Raw genomic sequence first — 17,654 nt, 5'->3', positions numbered from 1 at the left:
TTCTGCTGCTGTGCAGCCTCTGCTTTGCTAACAGGGGACAAGGTTGCCGAGTACTGACTCCTGCCTTCTTCAAACCAAAGTAAATAATTAATGCGAGTAACGCAAGTATGCAACACTTATTATAACTAAAACAAACAAAAAAAAACACACTTTACTGTCTGGTCTGCCCTTGTGCGTGCTTCGCTCTGCTTGCTATATCAGCTGCTCTACTCAGGCTTCTGACTCATCATCTGTCCTGCCGGCTACCCCTCTCTCTTTAGACCCTATCCCTCACTATCCCTAGTTACCCCACCGTGTCCATCCGTGTCGTAGCCTTGCAGCATGCTAAATGTGAGTGACGAGTTCAGGCTGTCCAGTACGTTCTAAATATAAACAAAGTAAACTTAGCCCAGAGCAGCCCTCAGCCAAATTCTGATAGGCTGGCATGCTGCTCATGATGCTGACATCATCGCTCACGCCTCTGCACGATGACGTCACTCCGAAAAAAAAAAGCCAGGGGAAAATTTTTTTTAAAAAAGCCGGGAAATTCGGAAATTAAGGGGTGTCAATCAGGAATCGTGGCACCCCATTATTTGGACCTCAAAACTGGTAAAAAACGAGAGATTCGGTACGGTTGAGAGGTATGTCTGGAATAGACTTCCCATACATGTCAAGCAGAGCATCTCACTGGCCTGCTTCAAGAAAAATCTTGATGAGTGGATGGGAAACAGAAAATTCACCCCAGGGATCACTTCAGTGGCTCAACTTGATAGATGCACTGGGAACTAATGTCGGGTGGCATGATACCATAGCACTTCTGTTGGCTAGGCTTGTAAAAGCTCCAGGGCCATTAGTCTAGTACATACCTATGAACTTATGAACTCCAGTAGTTCAGAAAGTTTGCAAGATAGTTTAATAAAAATGCATGTGACTGAAATCATTAGTTCAAAATCACGTCAGTATTCTTGACCTGTATCTTCTATTAATATTTTTTATTCAAACCATGGACATTCTTCATGGATTTAAACTAATGTTTGAACAAAATGTTTTCAAGTTACATTTCTCCACAGCAACTCAGTATAAGCAGGATAAGTCTGCCAAATACCTTGGAATGGTGTCATCACAAAACAAAAGATCTTTGAGGTATTGTGACCATGCAGTTTGTGAGTGTGTGTGTGTGTGTGTGTGTGTGTGTGTGTGTGTGTGTGTGTGTGTGTGTGTGTGCACACGTGTGTGCATTTGTGTTTGTGCACATGTGTACACATGTGCCTGTGGGCATGCCTGTGTGTGTGGATGTGGGTTATTTCTTATGCAGTTTGTGAGTGTGTGTGTGTGTGTGTGTGTGTGTGTGTGCGTGTGTGTGTATGCACACGTGTGTGCATTTGTGTTTGTGCACATGTGTACACATGTGCCTGTGGGCATGCCTGTGTGTGTGGATGTGGGTTATTTCTTATGCAGTTTGTGAGTGTGTGTGTGTGTGTGTGTGTGTGTGTGTGTGTGTGTGTGTGTGTGTGTGTGTGTGTGTGTGCGTGTGTGTGTGTATGCACACGTGTGTGCATTTGTGTTTGTGCACATGTGTACACATGTGCCTGTGGGCATGCCTGTGTGTGTGGATGTGGGTTATTTCTTATGCAGTTTGTGAGTGTGTGCGTGTGTGTGTGTGTGTGTGTGTGTATGCACACGTGTGTGCATTTGTGTTTCTGCACATGTGTACACATGTGCCTGTGGGCATGCCTGTGTGTGTGGATGTGGGTTATTTCTTTTGCCCTGGGGAGAGGGATTGTTTCACTTACCCACATGGAGGCATAGCCACCTATTGCACTCTATAAATAGTAACTAATTGTTTTCTCCTTTGAACCAGAGTTGTTAATGAAAGTCTGGCTTCAGTCTAGGGGTATCAGACATGTCTCTGTTTAGCAAGTCTGCTCTGAGCTATCATACCTAAACCATTCTTCGTAAATATTACATTTTCCAGGAATTATCTTAAATTATTACTGACCAAAGTGCACAGATTCAGATAAAGCTGTGTACTCTTTGTTATTTTTCTTGTATAAAGGGTAAACAGTACTTTTCTGGACGAGCTTGAAAGAAAAACTGGTTCAGCTATGAGCAGACATCAAGTTTCCTGTGAAAGCAGCTCAGAGGGAATAGACTCCAATAGCACTTTAATTTGTGGAAACACATTGCCTTGGGCCACTGAAGCAACTGATACTTCATGTGAGGACGGTGAGTAAAAATAAACTTATGGTATGAAGAAACTGTACCTTTTGGCACCATGCGCAATCTGGTGCCATTTGGTAGTCACTTTTAGAGTTTGGTGCCATTTTGTAGTTGCTTTATTAAGTGCAGTAAAGACTATGTGTATGCAGGCAAACTGTTTATGCAGATTGTACACTATCAGAATATCCAGATTACGAGGCAGACTTTTATTTACAGATTTATAGATGCAGATTTCATTTCGCTTTATGTTTTGTTTCCTTGCATGATTGTTCCGTTTGTTGGTTATGACAAAGGAGAAAAGCCTGTCTTCATGCACGCATGACGGAATTTGATTTTCGAAAGCCTTGGGAAGGACATAACAAAACCAAACATTTATTCTGATCATCTTGTCATGGCACTATCCTGGAAAGATACCTTAGCAGTTAATGCTTTAAAAAATAGAAGCAATTACCTCACCTTCACAACAAGAACTCTTAACCATAACCACAGTCTTACAGCACCCTTCCTTGATTTAACATGTGTGCTAAGATAAAAGAAAAAGGCTGCTATAAATAATGTTAAATTAATTGTGGGATAATTTGTAAAATTTAGATTTTATGTTATCCTATTTTCAGGTATCCTTTATAAATCTAACGTTTCCTTGTCAGGAGGTATGCAGCATCATACACAATAATGTTTGATCTTATAGTGACGATTTTACATTCAGTCCTCATTTTTTTATGATTTTGAAAACAGTTTTTAAGTCATAACATTGTATATATAACAGTATTTTCTGGCATAGCTTTAACTGATTTCATGGAAATGGCTCCATGAAATCTGCGTTAATTTTATATTTATCTGTGGTGCATTCAGTCTTTGTCATTCAAACAAACAACTTCAGCTGGAGTTTAAACTCTTGCAGTCATGGGAACAAAATAAATTTTGATTATTGTTTCTGGCCTTAAAGGCCTATGGAAGAAAAACATGCATGAGGCCTGGTACAACTGACTTGATGCACAATTAAAAAAAATCAGGTGCTGGAGAGAATAGATAAGCTTGATTATTAAATTCTTATACCGGTATGTGAAGTCCTGCATTTTTTAGTAGGTAGTTCAGCCAGTCTTGCCTTTTTCTTTATCTTATCAGTGAACTATTTAGCTGTCTACATCAAAACCAGTAGCAAAAAAAAAAAAAAAAAAAAAGAGGTTAAAGGCAGTTTCAGCAGAAGACATCACAGATATGATAAATCAGCTTAAAGACAACTTAGGAATATTGGCTTCCACAAGACTTTAAAGTTAATAGTACAGCTATACCATATGAGCACACCTTTTGCATAACAGCATTAATAACTGCTACCATGCCTCTCAACCTCTTAGAGCAATAAATCTGGACAAAACCACAAATAATGGAGGGGCAAAGGCCCAAAAATATTGACGCTGTTTAAATATTGCTCTTACAAATTTAGAAAGTTGATAGAATAGCAGGCATTGCATTAGCATGAATTTTCTGAAATATATGAAGTCTGAAACTCAATTGTCTACTATTATTTTTTATTTCAGTCCTCAATGATTTACCAATGACTTGTAAGAAAAATACAATTTTATGAGAAATAGACCAAAAAATGAGGCAAAACTCTGGACATTCTTTGAAAATCTGGACAGTTGAAAGATATGAATGCTACATATTATTAAATGACAGTGAGTGTTGGAAGACACACAAAGATCTGGCAAAATGGGACTGCTTACCTTTATTTCTTAAAATCTAGGGATTTTATTTCATGGAATTCCTTTGGCATCCGACACTATTGCCAATGCTTGTTACTGCTGTAAATTAGTGTTGCATGAGCTTTATTCTGCTGTGGTCACAGGAAGGAATTATATTTATTCAGTAAAGAAGCTCTTGCAGAATGGCAGAATCATTAAAATGTTCTGTTAATCAAGTATTATCCACGATGAAGTATTGTGAACTTATAAATAGTCGTATTTAATTGGGGTACACTGAGATCCCTTTTCAGGAGACAGTGGTCCCCCAACTACTCAACTCAATCTACTTTGAGTGTCAAAAAAACATTGATGAAGATGATTCAGTAAATTGCACTGCAGCCAAATTTACTTTTATCATCTCTAGTTTGACCTGCGTGGTTATAGAACATCTTTTCAAATATTTTCGGAAAGAATGTCATTTGTGTTAAACCAAGCTTTTGAAGTGAAATTCATATAACAAGTTCAAAGCAACTTAACACTTTCCATGCAATGACCCCCATCTCCTTACTAAATACTACAAATATGAGATTGCTGCACCTCAGGGTGTGGAGAATAATGGAGACCCCCCCCAACACGGCATTGTCTTCATTCACTCTATTGGTGCTTTGACCAAATGTGCATTATTACACAGCTGGTTGCTTACCTCTAATCTGTACAGATTTTTGCAGAATGTCCAAATTTTTGCCTCATATGTTTGGTTTGTTTCTCATAAAATTGTGTTTTTCTGGCAAATTGTTGGTAAGTCTTTGAGGGTTGAAGTCAGAAAATAATGACAGGCGGTTTGAGTTTCAGACTTCATACCCTTCAGAAAATTCATGCTAATACAAAACTTGTTATTCTAGCAACTTTCTAAGTTTGTAAGTGCAATATTTAAAAAGTGTCGCTATTTTTGGTCCGTTGTCCCTCCATTATTTATGGCTTTGTCCAGATTTTTTGCTCTAAAAGGTTGAGAGGTATGGCATTGGTCATTATACAAAGTATTTACTCCTGACCTGTGTCTCATCCCTGGCATCACTAACTGGTTTCTAGGGAAATCTAGCTACAATTTTAATAGTGCAGTGAACTCATTCCATGGAGTCAGATAAACGTAATACTTAAATTTATTTTATTTTATTTTACATTTGTTAACCAGGAAAGTCCACTTGACACATCCGTGTTCACTGGAGGCCCAAGGATAAAAGCTCCACAAATAAACAACAGTACAAATACCCGCAGGAGATTATATACAAAACAGTTATCATTAACACAATATATAAAGTGTAAGTTGACATTTAAAGAGTGATAAGACATAAATTGAGTAGATACATACAAAAATAAAATATGCTATACAATTGACAGGTCTGGTTATGTAATAGCCCTAGGATATAGCCCTGTAGACAATAAACAGAGAGCTTTTTACATTTCTGTACAGAGTATAGTGGAACTGGAGATGCTAGCTAGCCTGGACCTGTACATGAACAGAGCCAATTAGAAGTAAAGTGAGTTCTTAGTGTCTTTTTAAATTGTGTTAATGGTAAGATAGCGGGTATGTGTGTAGGTAAGGAGTTCTACAGTTTGAATAGATTATTAGAGAAGAGCGATTCCCCCGCTGTGTTGAGGAGTTTAGTTACTTCAAGAAGGAATTTGTTTATTGAGTGCAGAGTCCTGTTACTTGAGTAAGCTTTGTAGGGAAGGGGCTTTCTCTGGGTAATGCAGAATTTTATGCGCAAGTGTAAGTTGGTTGTATTACATGAGTTGAGGAAATTCTAGCCATTTTAGCTGTTTTAATGCTAAACAGTGGTGTGTTCTATATGGGGAGTCAGTAGCAAACCTGGCGATGCTGTTATAGCAGGATTCAAGTTTTGTAAAATCAGTCTTTCTAAGATTGGTGAGGATTGAGGAGGTATACAGTAGGGTAGAAAGGAGGTGGGTACGAGATATGTTGGCTTTTGTTTGTGTGGTAAGATACTGTCTGTTCCTATAGAGGGTTCCCATTTTCTTGTGCGCTTTCTTAATAGTGTTGGCAATGTGTATGTCAAATCCAAACTTATTGTCAATTTCAACAATGAGACGTTTTGTGTGAGCTATGGGGGAAATTATAGTATTGTTAATGGATGTGATATTGAAGGTGGGATCCAAGGAGGTGGACCTGGTTGGTTTGAAAAGATGTTTTGTTTTGTTAGGATTTAAAATCAGTCGGATGTTAGGAATTTCTCAACTGCTAGAAAGGATTGTTGAGTAAGTAAATGCAGTTCTTGTAAGGAAGAAGCTGAGCAGATTAGAGTGGAATCATCTGGATATTGTATGACAGATACTTGAGGGATGGAAGAGTGGAGGTTGTTGGTGTATAGAGAGAATAGGAATGGACCTAGAATGGAACCTTGTGGCATGACGAGAGTGACTGGGAGCAATGGAGAGAGTTCATGCTGCCATAGCACTGCTTGTTGGCTGCTGGTTAGGTAGCTTTGGCACCAGGCTAGGGAGGAGTCACTAAGGCCTATATTGAAGAGAGTTTTGATGAGCATACTATGCCTAACCATGTCAAAGGCTTTTGACAGTTCGAGGAAGGTGGCTGACACAAATCTGCCATTATTTCTATGGTAGTTAACTGTGTTGGTGAAGGACATAAGAGCTGTGGTTGTGCTGTGATGGGGCGAAAGCCATGTTGAGTGACTGATAGGAGTTTATGTGTATGCAAGTAGTCCATGATTTGGGTGTGTATACATTTCTCCAGGATTGTGGCTATGGGGGATAGGATAGCTATTGGGTGATAGTTGGTCAGTTCTGTGGAGTTCCCTCCTTTATGAAGAGGGATTATATGTGATATTTTCCATATTTCAGGGACAAGGGCTTCGGACAGGGATCTGTTAATAAGAATGGATATAGAGTAGGCAATGGCTTCTGGGTGGGGCATGTAGATTCAGAATGCTTAGAAAGGTGGAATTAAACGATTTGACAGCTTCATTTAGGTCTGGATATTGTAATGGTGTCCAGTTACAGTGTTTTATGTCAGTGATAAGGTTGTCGGGGTTGAGATTCTTTTTATTTCTAATTATTTGGTAGACAGTCCCCTTGTTGTGGTAGAAATGCTTTCTGAGCAGGAAGGTTGTTAGATGGTCACTTAGGCCATCAGGTAGGCAACCTGTATGAGTGGGTGGACTGATCTGTTTGTTAGCATCCAGTCAAGGATTGATTCCCTGTTAGTTGTTTTGTTTGATCTGGTTGGAGATTAGATAGTTTGTGTAAAACCGTGAAGGTTAATGTGATTTCTGGGAACATGGGAGATACATGTTAGCTAATCAGTGTTAAAGTCTCTCAGGATGAAAGTTGCATGTTTCATGTTGAAGAGTAGTGGAGGACCACTGGAATAGGTTTGCAAGAATGGCTATATTGTTTCCTGGTGGTACATAGCGACCAATTAAATTTATTAGCTTGTTTGGATTGATTTTTTAGTTGGGCAAAGAGTGTTTCTGCTTTGTCTAGGTTGGGATGAGTTATATTTAAAGATTCTACTTTGAGGTGATTTTTATATAAAACGGCTATACCTCCACATTTCCTGTTAGTTCTGTCTTTTCTTAGAATGCTATATCCTGGTGGGATAATTTAATTAATGCTAATGCAAAATCTGTTATTCAATCAATTTTATAAATTTGTAAGAGCAATATTTAAAAATTGTCCCTATTTCTGGGCCTTTATCCCACTTTTATTTATGGCTTTGTCCAGATTTCTTGCTCTAAGAGGTTGAGAGGTATGAGGGAAATTGTATGATTATACTCATATTTGTTCAGTGCAGCACTTAAGTGGTGAAAATAAATGAAGTTTTACAGAGCAGAATCATACAATTAGAGAAATTATTATAGTTGACAAAAAAAAGAAATACATATCAAAAGTGTATGGATAATCAGGAAGTAGAACATTTTCTACTGAGCACAACTTCAGTGGTGATTGCTGTGGTTTTGATTATTCAATTTATTAGACAAGGACTCCATTTGCTTGCACTGCTGTGGTATTAAAGGTTAATGATGTCTGTGTATTTAGCTCTTTGTGTAGCTTGCCTAGATTTTTATTTGGTCAGTGTAATTAGAACATTACAAGAAAACATAGGGAGCATTTGTAAAGCATCAAGAAACAAAATCTTGATGACACCTTGTATGAACTTACTCTTAACTATTCACTTTTAAGATCTTAGAAGTTCCTAGCATAAGATATTATTAGTAAGTATCTGAGAGGTGAAGACTATAGTGATGGATTTCAACTGTCTCAATATCGCTGGTAGTTTGAAATAAATGCAAGTATTTGTCCTGTCCTAAATTATACTTATCAATTAAAGGTTTGTTGAGAAATAGGAAACTGAAATACTGACAGCTTCAGATTTTACTTAATTTTTCTCTAATGAAGTGTGAAGGCATAAAAGCACTTAGCATACTGATGTTTTATTTTTTAACATTTTACACCTTTGTATATTAATTATTAGCCTAAATGCTATTTTTACCCATGCAGTACCTATTTATTGTCTTGGATTTTCATATTAAGTGCAGAGAGACAAAGCAATAAATTGTACCCCAGGGAATTTAAGGGCCTAGTCATATGTAACTCTGAACAGATACAATTAAAAGTTTGTGTCACCCTTTTCATATTCCTAATAGTGACTGCTCCCATGACCCCTTTCATCTCATGGACTCTGGATAATGTAGTTAAATTCTTACTACAAGTGAATAGGTGCATTTCCTGATACAGTACTTGCAATTTCTGTTACTTCTGTAGCTGCTGTCAGGTTTCTCCTGTGGGCTTTGCTCCTGGAATTTCAAATCTTACTAACCTATTACAAACTGCAAAATATTTTTGTACACTACCTCTTCTTCTATTGACAATGGTTTATGGCCTAGGATAGATTTTTCAAAATCTAAGGCACTTACGTATATGACAAACTGAATAAATATAATCTAATTCAATGGCAACACATCTCATTTAAGAGTTGCGGAGTTGTAAAAAATTGCAGCTTGTCAGAATGGCCAGCTGGGGGAGCTGCAATCCTTAGTTATTAAAAGATTGGAAAGTTTTACATAAAAAGATTGGAAATGAATATGTCTTTCAGTTTGCCTAATGAAGAGTAAAAGCAGAAAAACACAACATACTGATTTTTAAGTAGACAGATTTTTAGCATTTTATAGCTTGTGAAATATTCTGAAAAGGAGTACAAAGAATTGCATTGATAACAGTAATTTGGACAGTAAATGAAACCTTCTCTTTTATCTTATGCTGTGACCTCATTTTTTTACAATATGTGTGTGTGTTTGTGTGATCTGTATAGTGTTTACCTGGAGCCTGTAAGGTACTTTTACAGCAAGCTCTGGAGGTTACTTTCTAATTGTTTCATTCTGCTAAAGCTTTGCTGCAGTTGGATCTTTGAGTGTTTGCATCTTATTTTTTTAGTTTACATGGACCACAAATTTATTACAACATCCTAGCCTGGTTTACGTGTGGTCCCTATTCAAGAATGACAAGGTACTTTTGCTTTGCTGCTTTGATTTTGTGGGCTGCTATTAAGTTGATGTTTCTTTGGAATCTTGGATTTCGCTAAGTTTGACAGCAATTTTACATGTGTTGCATAATGTTAGTATATATTTGGGCTGTCACTTTATTATTATTGAGATTTTGATTGGCCTATAATATTTATTAATTGTACTCATGGGAGACATATTATTTTAATTAATATGATAACGCAAGCAAGGTTGTGTATTCATTTCATTGTACTACTTGCCAGCTTTTTAATTGACCGGGAATCAGGGGACATTTCTGTGCCACCAAGAAACAAAATATTGATGCTTTAGAAACATATTCTAAACGGTTTAACATTTAAATTTTAAAAGCTCCGAATGTTGAACATTATTTATAAGGATCTGAGAGGTGGCAACTACAGTATTCAACTGCAACCATCTGAATATCTCTGACAGGTTAGGTGAATGCAGCCAGGTATATTGTGCTGAATATGATGCATTATCAAGTAAGAATGTGTTAAGCAACAGGAAATGGAAACACTAATGATTCTATAATTTTTGTCAGATGCATTAATATACACTGTTCCATTTTTTTATCTGGTGAATTGCAAAGGCACAAAAACATTTTCTATATGCATATTTTGTTTCAAATGAAAGAATTTTATAGCTTTCATCTATTTATTACCTTTTTCTTGTATGTTATTTAGTAGTTATTTATTTTCTTGATTCTGACACTTTCTACGTTTGTCAGTCAGAATAAATGCCACATGCATGGTTTTTGTGACCTGAAAAAAGTATCTCAATTGCTTCATAAGCCTACATGCAGGGAATATGAATATGAGACAAAATCTCTGAAACTTTAAAGTTTTATGTTATAGCAGTAACAGAATATGCAGGGTTGGTGATTTCATCTATAAAAATATGCAACGGATATATCGTCATGTAATGTATGGGATATGATATATCACATACATTACATGATATATATCATATATGATATATAGTGTATATGACATGAGTATTGGTATGGTGGCAGCTAACAAAAAATGCAATGGCAGAAGCAATCACCATTCAGGAAAAAAACCTCTATGATTCATTTTCTTTTTTACTTCTGATGCAGCTCCAGATCATTAAATATATATTTTGCGCATGTATTGGATCCACCACCTTGAAGAGAAGCAGAGGGCTATACCCACCCTTAATGGAAGAAAAGTATAATCCAACATGCTATGGCAATAAACCCTGTATTTAGTAACTATGTATACTGGTCATATATCAGCCTCACTTTATTTTGCCATTTTTGCTTGCTGACCATCAAGCCTGCACCATAAACTTCATTTATTCAGTATTGCATTTCAGTTTTCACACCCCACATCACCCCACAGGGGACCTTATTGGTCCAGTGGAGACTAGCCTATTAGCAACATACCCTTAGATGGCTAGATGAAGAGGTAAGAACTTAGCAGTAGCGTGTCTGTCACCCTGGCATCCATGTTGTTGTTTTGGTCCCTGTTCTCTCACTATTCTACCCTCACATGCTACCTTGCCCACCAATAAATAGACCATCTATGCAGAAGGGCATCACAGCAGCATGGGCACAAGGCACAAACACACTTTAACAAGGCAATTCAGAGGGGTTGTTGTCTAATGCAACATCCAAATAGGTTGATTAGCTACGAGGGACCAAATGATGGAAAAATATATGTTAGAAGGGCAAGAAAGTGGCACAAATATTATTTCCATCTTGTAGATACATTTGTTTTCTTTTCGTTTATAATATGCAGAAAAACAGGTGGCAACTACAGTCACTATCAATATGTTATAAATCTGGATGAACAGAATACAGAAATAAGTAATATTCCTCTGTTGTAGCTATTGACCTCTGCCTTTCTGTCAGACACTTCACTACAAAAATTCTGCCTAAAACAAAGGAAAATAACTTAACCAGTCTTTCCATGTTTGTACTGGCAAGGCCTCATCTTTGCTGGCTAGTAGTGGATCAGAGTTGGAAAGCTAGAGAAAGAAATAATTAGTGAGCTGTCAAAACAGTTACTGCTGCCAGGAATGTAGTGTAGTACTGTATGTAAAAAAGCATACCAACATCTTCTATGAGTAATGATTAACTCTGGCAAACCTGAAACAACATCATTCTTTTTTCTCTTCAGATAAAGAGATAAACAGTTATCCCACTTTTATGAAAATTTTATAAAAATCAATTATGGTTTGTATCTTTCTTTGTTCTGGTAAGATTTTTTTTTTTAAAAAATATGGCTAACTATGAAAAAAGTAATTTTGACTTAAACCTGCATCCTGGACATTTATTATTATTATTATTATTATTATTATTATTATTATTACTATTATTATTATTATTATTTATTATTATAGTTTTACAGCAGGTCACTTGCAGGCATACTTCCAGTAGAGTTTGGAGAACCACATCTATAAAATGCCATTATCATTTGGTCATACTTGATCAGTGATCTAACTTGATAATCAAATATAAATAAAACAGTCACTGTGATAGCAAGCTAGGCAGAGTAGATCAGACTGGTTTACCTTCACAATGCCGAGGTGCAGATGTGCGAAAGGCTGTTTGCATATTAGCGAACCAAATGATGCCAAAGACACAAAAGAGCGAATTCCAGTGTGTATTCGCACTTCTGTGAGTTCAGCATTCTGAGTGGAGATCGCACTACAGTGGGGATTGGAACATGTACCCCTTCCTTCACTGCAGTGCATCCTCGGAGTTGGTGTCTATAATTAGCAGGGGTGTGGGGGGTGCAGGGGGACTTTCTCTAGCTTTCCAACTCTGATCCACTACTGGCCAACATGGCACTGGATGTTGAGGTAATTTCAAAAAAATGTCAAAAATTCGATTTCGAATTGTTGACATTTTTTGATTTGTTCCTGTGATTGTTTGCTAACTTAAATTTCAACTATGTTTTTCGAGTAAGTCATTAATCACACAAAACGTTTTGAAATTGTGACGATAAACTGATCAGACCATCCTTTTGATTACATGACATTACGTTTGCTTTATGGCAGAAGGAGAAAAGAAGTGTGTCCAGTCTACACTTTATTGCTTTATGTTCTACTTCCTCTTCATCCCTACTTTATTCCCTAATTCCTGACATTCCCCCTTCTGCCACAGCCCTCCGTGACTTACCATTTAACTATGCAGCTATCCATTTCTTTAGTTTTGGTCCTACCCCTAATCCTTTCAGTTTTCTTGTCATCCTCCTGTGTGGGACATAGTCAGAGACCCTGCTAATGTCCAGGTAGACCGTTATCTGGTAATCATCTGTCAGGTTCATCTGTAACCCAAGCATAGAACTGAATTATATTTGTCTGAGGGCTCCTTTTGGCCATGAACCCATGTCGGTTGTGATGCTAGACATTTTTACCATCTAGAAGTACTCCCAGCCTTCCCCTCAGGATTTTCTCTGCCACTGGTGTTAAACTGAGAAGCCTGTATTGCCATAGTTTGTTTTGTTCTTCCCTTAGACAGGGTACCATAACTACAGTCCTGTAGCACTTCTGTGCTATTCAGTGACCTTTTGAAAGTTTCTGTCACGGGGGGTCTGTCAGCACACTGGTCAGGGTTCTGTGAGGCATTCCAACTGGTCCTTATGGCTTTATCCTCCCTAAGACCAGTCATTTCCCTTTCATCTCTATTCTGATGACTGTTCACTGATGCTTGCATTCCACTCTGCCTCCCTCCTAATGTGGTTCCCTCCCCTTGTTTTCCTTTGTGAAAATTGAAACAAAGTATTAACTCAGTACCTCCCTCTTACTATGGTATCCTTCCACTGTTTTCCTTTGTGAAGAATGAAACAATGTATTTATTCATTGCCTCTTGTTCTAGACTTCTTTGATCCCCTCTAACCTTTTTTTCAGCCTGGCCAGTTTGTTACTTCCATTCCTTCTTTTCACTATGAACCTAAAATGCCTTATATCCCTTCTTGACCACTTCTGCTGACTCCCATTCAGGTTTAGTCTTTGCTGTTCTTGCCCTCTTTGTTTTTTTTCTAGCCTCCTTGTACTGCCTCCTATGCTTTCCTACCCCTCCTTTCTGTATCTTGCATGCCCTATATTTGTCCTATTTGATAACGTCACCTTCTTATATAGTCACATTACCTATTTGTGCCTCTTCCACACTACCTTACTCACAGTCTTCAGTACTTCATTCTTGACCCATTTTCATAGCAGATTTACTTCATTAATTTGCTACAAGTCTTCTGCCACATCATTGACTACCTACCCCACTACCACCTATTCCACTCTTCCAAATTCCTCACCATTGGGGGGAATTCACAAAGGTTACCATGAGATGTTTGAATGAGTGCATGTGATGGGCTGTGCCTTTTGGAATTCAGAGACAGCCCTAACATGGTGCTGAAGCACAAGGACATGCAACACCATGTCATGCTGTCTCTGAGGCTATGGTACATGCAAATGAGGCCTGGGGGAGAGGTATATGCTAATTAACCATGTGTTGTTCTCCCCGGATCTGCCTTCTGGAAGACATCAATGCAATAAGTGATTCCTAAACTTGCTCGCCTGCGTAGAGTAGTGAACATGGCCTAAAGACCATGCTTAACTTTTGTAGAAGAGGTATGTACTGGGGATTTTAATGGTAAGGTGCATATTAAGAGCACTTTGCAGACATTTCTAAAACAGTGTAGCTAAAAGAACTATAAGATATAAAACTGTTTCAGAGATATAGCCTTGTATTGATAAAGATCAAAAATAGGTCAAAACAATAATCTGAATCAGAACATTTGTAAATTTCTGCCATATATGATTCAGTAGAAGCAAATACTTCCTACTTTTTTCAAACTGACAAATGCATAGCTGTCAGGCAAATACTTCCAAACTATGGGCAAAACCAAGAATAATCAGGGACAGAGGCCTCACATGACTTTTAAATACTGGTAATACTAACTTGAAAAGTAAATGGAATAAAAAAAAATAAATTAATATAATTTTTTTTGAATGAAACAAGTCTGTAATTATAATGATTGTCATTATTTGTTTAGGGTACACCACCACCTTTTCTCAAAAATTTACAATTTTGGTGGTTACAGAGCAAAATATTGAGTCATAATCAGGACCATTCCTGAAAATAAGGAAACAGTGAAGAAGTATGGGCAAATATGATAGTATTTATTAAAATCTTAAGCATACTATATTATTTTAACATATAAAGTAAATACAATGCTGCTTTTTTCTGAAAAGTGATTTTTTGCACTAATTTCCTATAATCTCTTTTTCATCATTGTTTGCCTATCATAAGTTTTCCCTTTAATCTTAGTTCTTCTGGGAGAGGCAGAATCATCCTGGTAATCTTCAGGAATTTCCGCTTGCTGAAATGTCTGTTACCTATGTGGTAGTTTTAGATGAGTGAAACACAAACAGAGCCAAGCCTATGATCCAGCCAGCAGCTGCCCCAGTGCCTAACCCTGGCTATAGTACACATGTTTCTTGGCAGGATGGCAGAATTTCATCCATCCTCAGCCCATATATTGGTTGTTTGCATGTGCAGCCTTTACTGCCTATTAGATTTGCAGCAGACCTGAGCGTCCATTCCTCCTCTCCAAGATGGAGGTGAAAGTGGTAACCACTCATACCCATCCTCCCTTGCTGGTTCTTCCAGCTACTGGGTGGCTAATCAAACCCAAGTTGTCTAGGGCACTGTCAAAGCTTTATCTTTCTGTACTATAAAGTCACCTACCTTAAAAAAAAAAATTACTGAGAAATGTTAATGTCTGTCAAAAGGTCAATATGCAGATCTTCCCTTCCCTGTGTAACTCAATGTGCAAACTAAGTACAGTTTTTAGATGACTGTTCATATGGGTTGTTCGGTAATCTTAACTACAAAATTTCACACCATTTTAAAGTTATGGCCTTGCACAAAAAGGGACCAAAAGTAAAAGTTGGGTGAAAAGGAAGTCCCGTCAGATTTATATCACAACAAAAATCATGTTTTTATTGTTTTCAATACATGTGGCCGAGTGGGAAATAGGTGTGGCTAAAATTAGTTGATCACAGCAGCAGGACATTCAACTCATTAACTGTTATTTTTTTTTTACCAAAGGAAACCATTGCAGATGCTGTTTCCATTATAGTACTTGCAGTGCTTTATTTTCTTTTTAAGATTTCTGTTTCCTCATTGTTGTGCAACTCTGTAGCTGGTATATGCAGCTAAGGTGAATTTGGCAGGTACAGGGTGCTTGCCTGATGCAAAAGCAAACCCAAACCCAGGAATTCATTAAAGGGCCCAGCTCAAGCCACATGGTGCATGGTAAAAAATCCTTGCTCCCGCAATAAGTAGTTTGTTATTCAGGGGCATGTTAGTCACGACAAAGTAAGATCTAATTTTTGGCTAATTTGCATATCTCTGAATCACATGCTGATCTGCATGTTGCGGTATTGGTGATGCCCTCGCTGCAAACACATGCACACATTCACTGTTACACACACACACACACACACACACACACACACACACACACACACACACATTTGTATTCAAACACACACACACACACACACACACACACACACACACACACACACACACACACACACACACACACACATTGCAATCTCCATACCTGTCTTCCTGATTTATCTCCCCTTCCATGGTTGCCCTAATCCTCCAATCGCCATAATAGTTTAAGTGCCATTATGACACACTTGTACTTGCCCTGGTGGCTAGTGTGTCCCCCCACCCTCCAAGCACCATAATAATTTATGTGCTGTTAAGGTGCATTTATAGAATCCCTGTTGTCCATTGTTTTCCACCACCCTGATCCCCGTAGTGACATATTTGACTTTACAGTACTTCATGGTAATTGTAGTCCCCTGTGTCTAGTGATTTGCCCACCACAGACACCTATAGTAATGTCTGTGCCACTATAGCACTTTAATCTTTTTGAGTTATCCCTGGTGCATAGTGATTCACCCCATCCCCCAATCCTGATAGTGATGTCCATGTCATTAGGGGACTTTAAACTTTTTGAGTTATGCCTGGTGTCTTTAGTGTTTTCCCTCACCCATCCCTGTACTGATGCCAGTAGCCAATACATCTGGAGGGTTTCTCCCCAGGCCTCCGCTGAAAATTGGCTTCGTTCCAAGTTGGACTTTCTTGGTAAACAAATGTTACACAAACAAATAACACCAGGAAATAAGTCCAATAATAAAACAAATAAAGCACCAGGAGTACTTCTTAAGTAAGGTAGCCACACAAATTTGTTCCAACAGTTACAAGAAAGCCTGTATGAGCGCTTTTGTTCCTTTAATTCATTACATCCAAAACGGAACTTCATCAGATACAACATAAAACATCATATCCCCTCATTTAAATACTTTTACAACACTTGTCATGTGGTCTACCACCATTTTTTTTAAAAATTACATGAATAAAATCATTAATATATCACTTAATAAAAACATTTATACACATAATTAAATAAAAACATTTATACACATAATTATAACAAAAAGACCTTCCACTTGGAACTTCAAACCTGTATTATATGTACTAAAATGTGCAAATCCCGCTACCATACCTATTAATCTATTTATTTGTTAATTTAGTTTGTTAAAACTCCATTATTAACTAATAATCTATACTACTCCTATATATTTAAAATACTATTGTTGAACTTCGTATGCTGATAAGAGGCCTACCCCTTACCATACTTATTTATAAATTAAACTTGTCATATTTATATATTTTCTACTCTCATGTTGAGCACACTATTAATACATATTCTATCATTTAAACCTGGTTTCATGGTTGCATTCAGTAACACTTGCCAAAAGGTCTCCTTATATTCCAAATAATTAGACCAATTGCCTCCTCTTTCTTGTTTTCTGACCTTCTCCAACACACAAAACCTAAATTTCTTAAAATCCCTACATACAACACTATGTTTATACAATGCATTTGTGTTGTCCTGTTCTTTAATGACATAATTGTGTTGGTAAACTCTCTTCCTCAACTCATTTTCAGTTTTACCAATGTAGTAAGCCCTGCAAGATTGACACAGGGCTACATAAACAACTCCCTTCATCTAACAATTGTAGTTGCCATTAATACTGGTAGCCCGATCATATCCTTCAATAATCAAGTTTCTTGTTTCAAACATAAATCTACATTCCTTACAACATCCACAAGCACTCATTTTCCCCATCATAATCCTGTCCCCCTTATTTTGATTCATTT

General features: G+C 37.5%; 1 protein-coding gene across 1 annotated transcript in view; it reads left to right on the top strand.

Annotated features, from left to right (window-relative positions):
• The window catches only part of EPSTI1 (epithelial stromal interaction 1), a 293,203-nt gene that overhangs the window by 260,004 nt on the left and 15,545 nt on the right, over positions 1-17,654 (top strand). The window contains exon 11 of the mRNA XM_044072047.1: positions 2,036-2,205. Within this exon, the coding sequence (XP_043927982.1) occupies positions 2,036-2,205 (170 nt within the window). The remainder of the gene's footprint in view (positions 1-2,035; positions 2,206-17,654) is intronic.

The sequence above is a fragment of the Protopterus annectens genome, chromosome 5.part0 (genome assembly GCF_019279795.1).
Source record: "Protopterus annectens isolate FY-2018-M chromosome 5.part0, PAN1.0, whole genome shotgun sequence".
NCBI classification, from domain to species: Eukaryota; Metazoa; Chordata; order Ceratodontiformes; family Protopteridae; genus Protopterus; species Protopterus annectens.
This window is presented reverse-complemented; position numbering and strand designations above follow the sequence as displayed.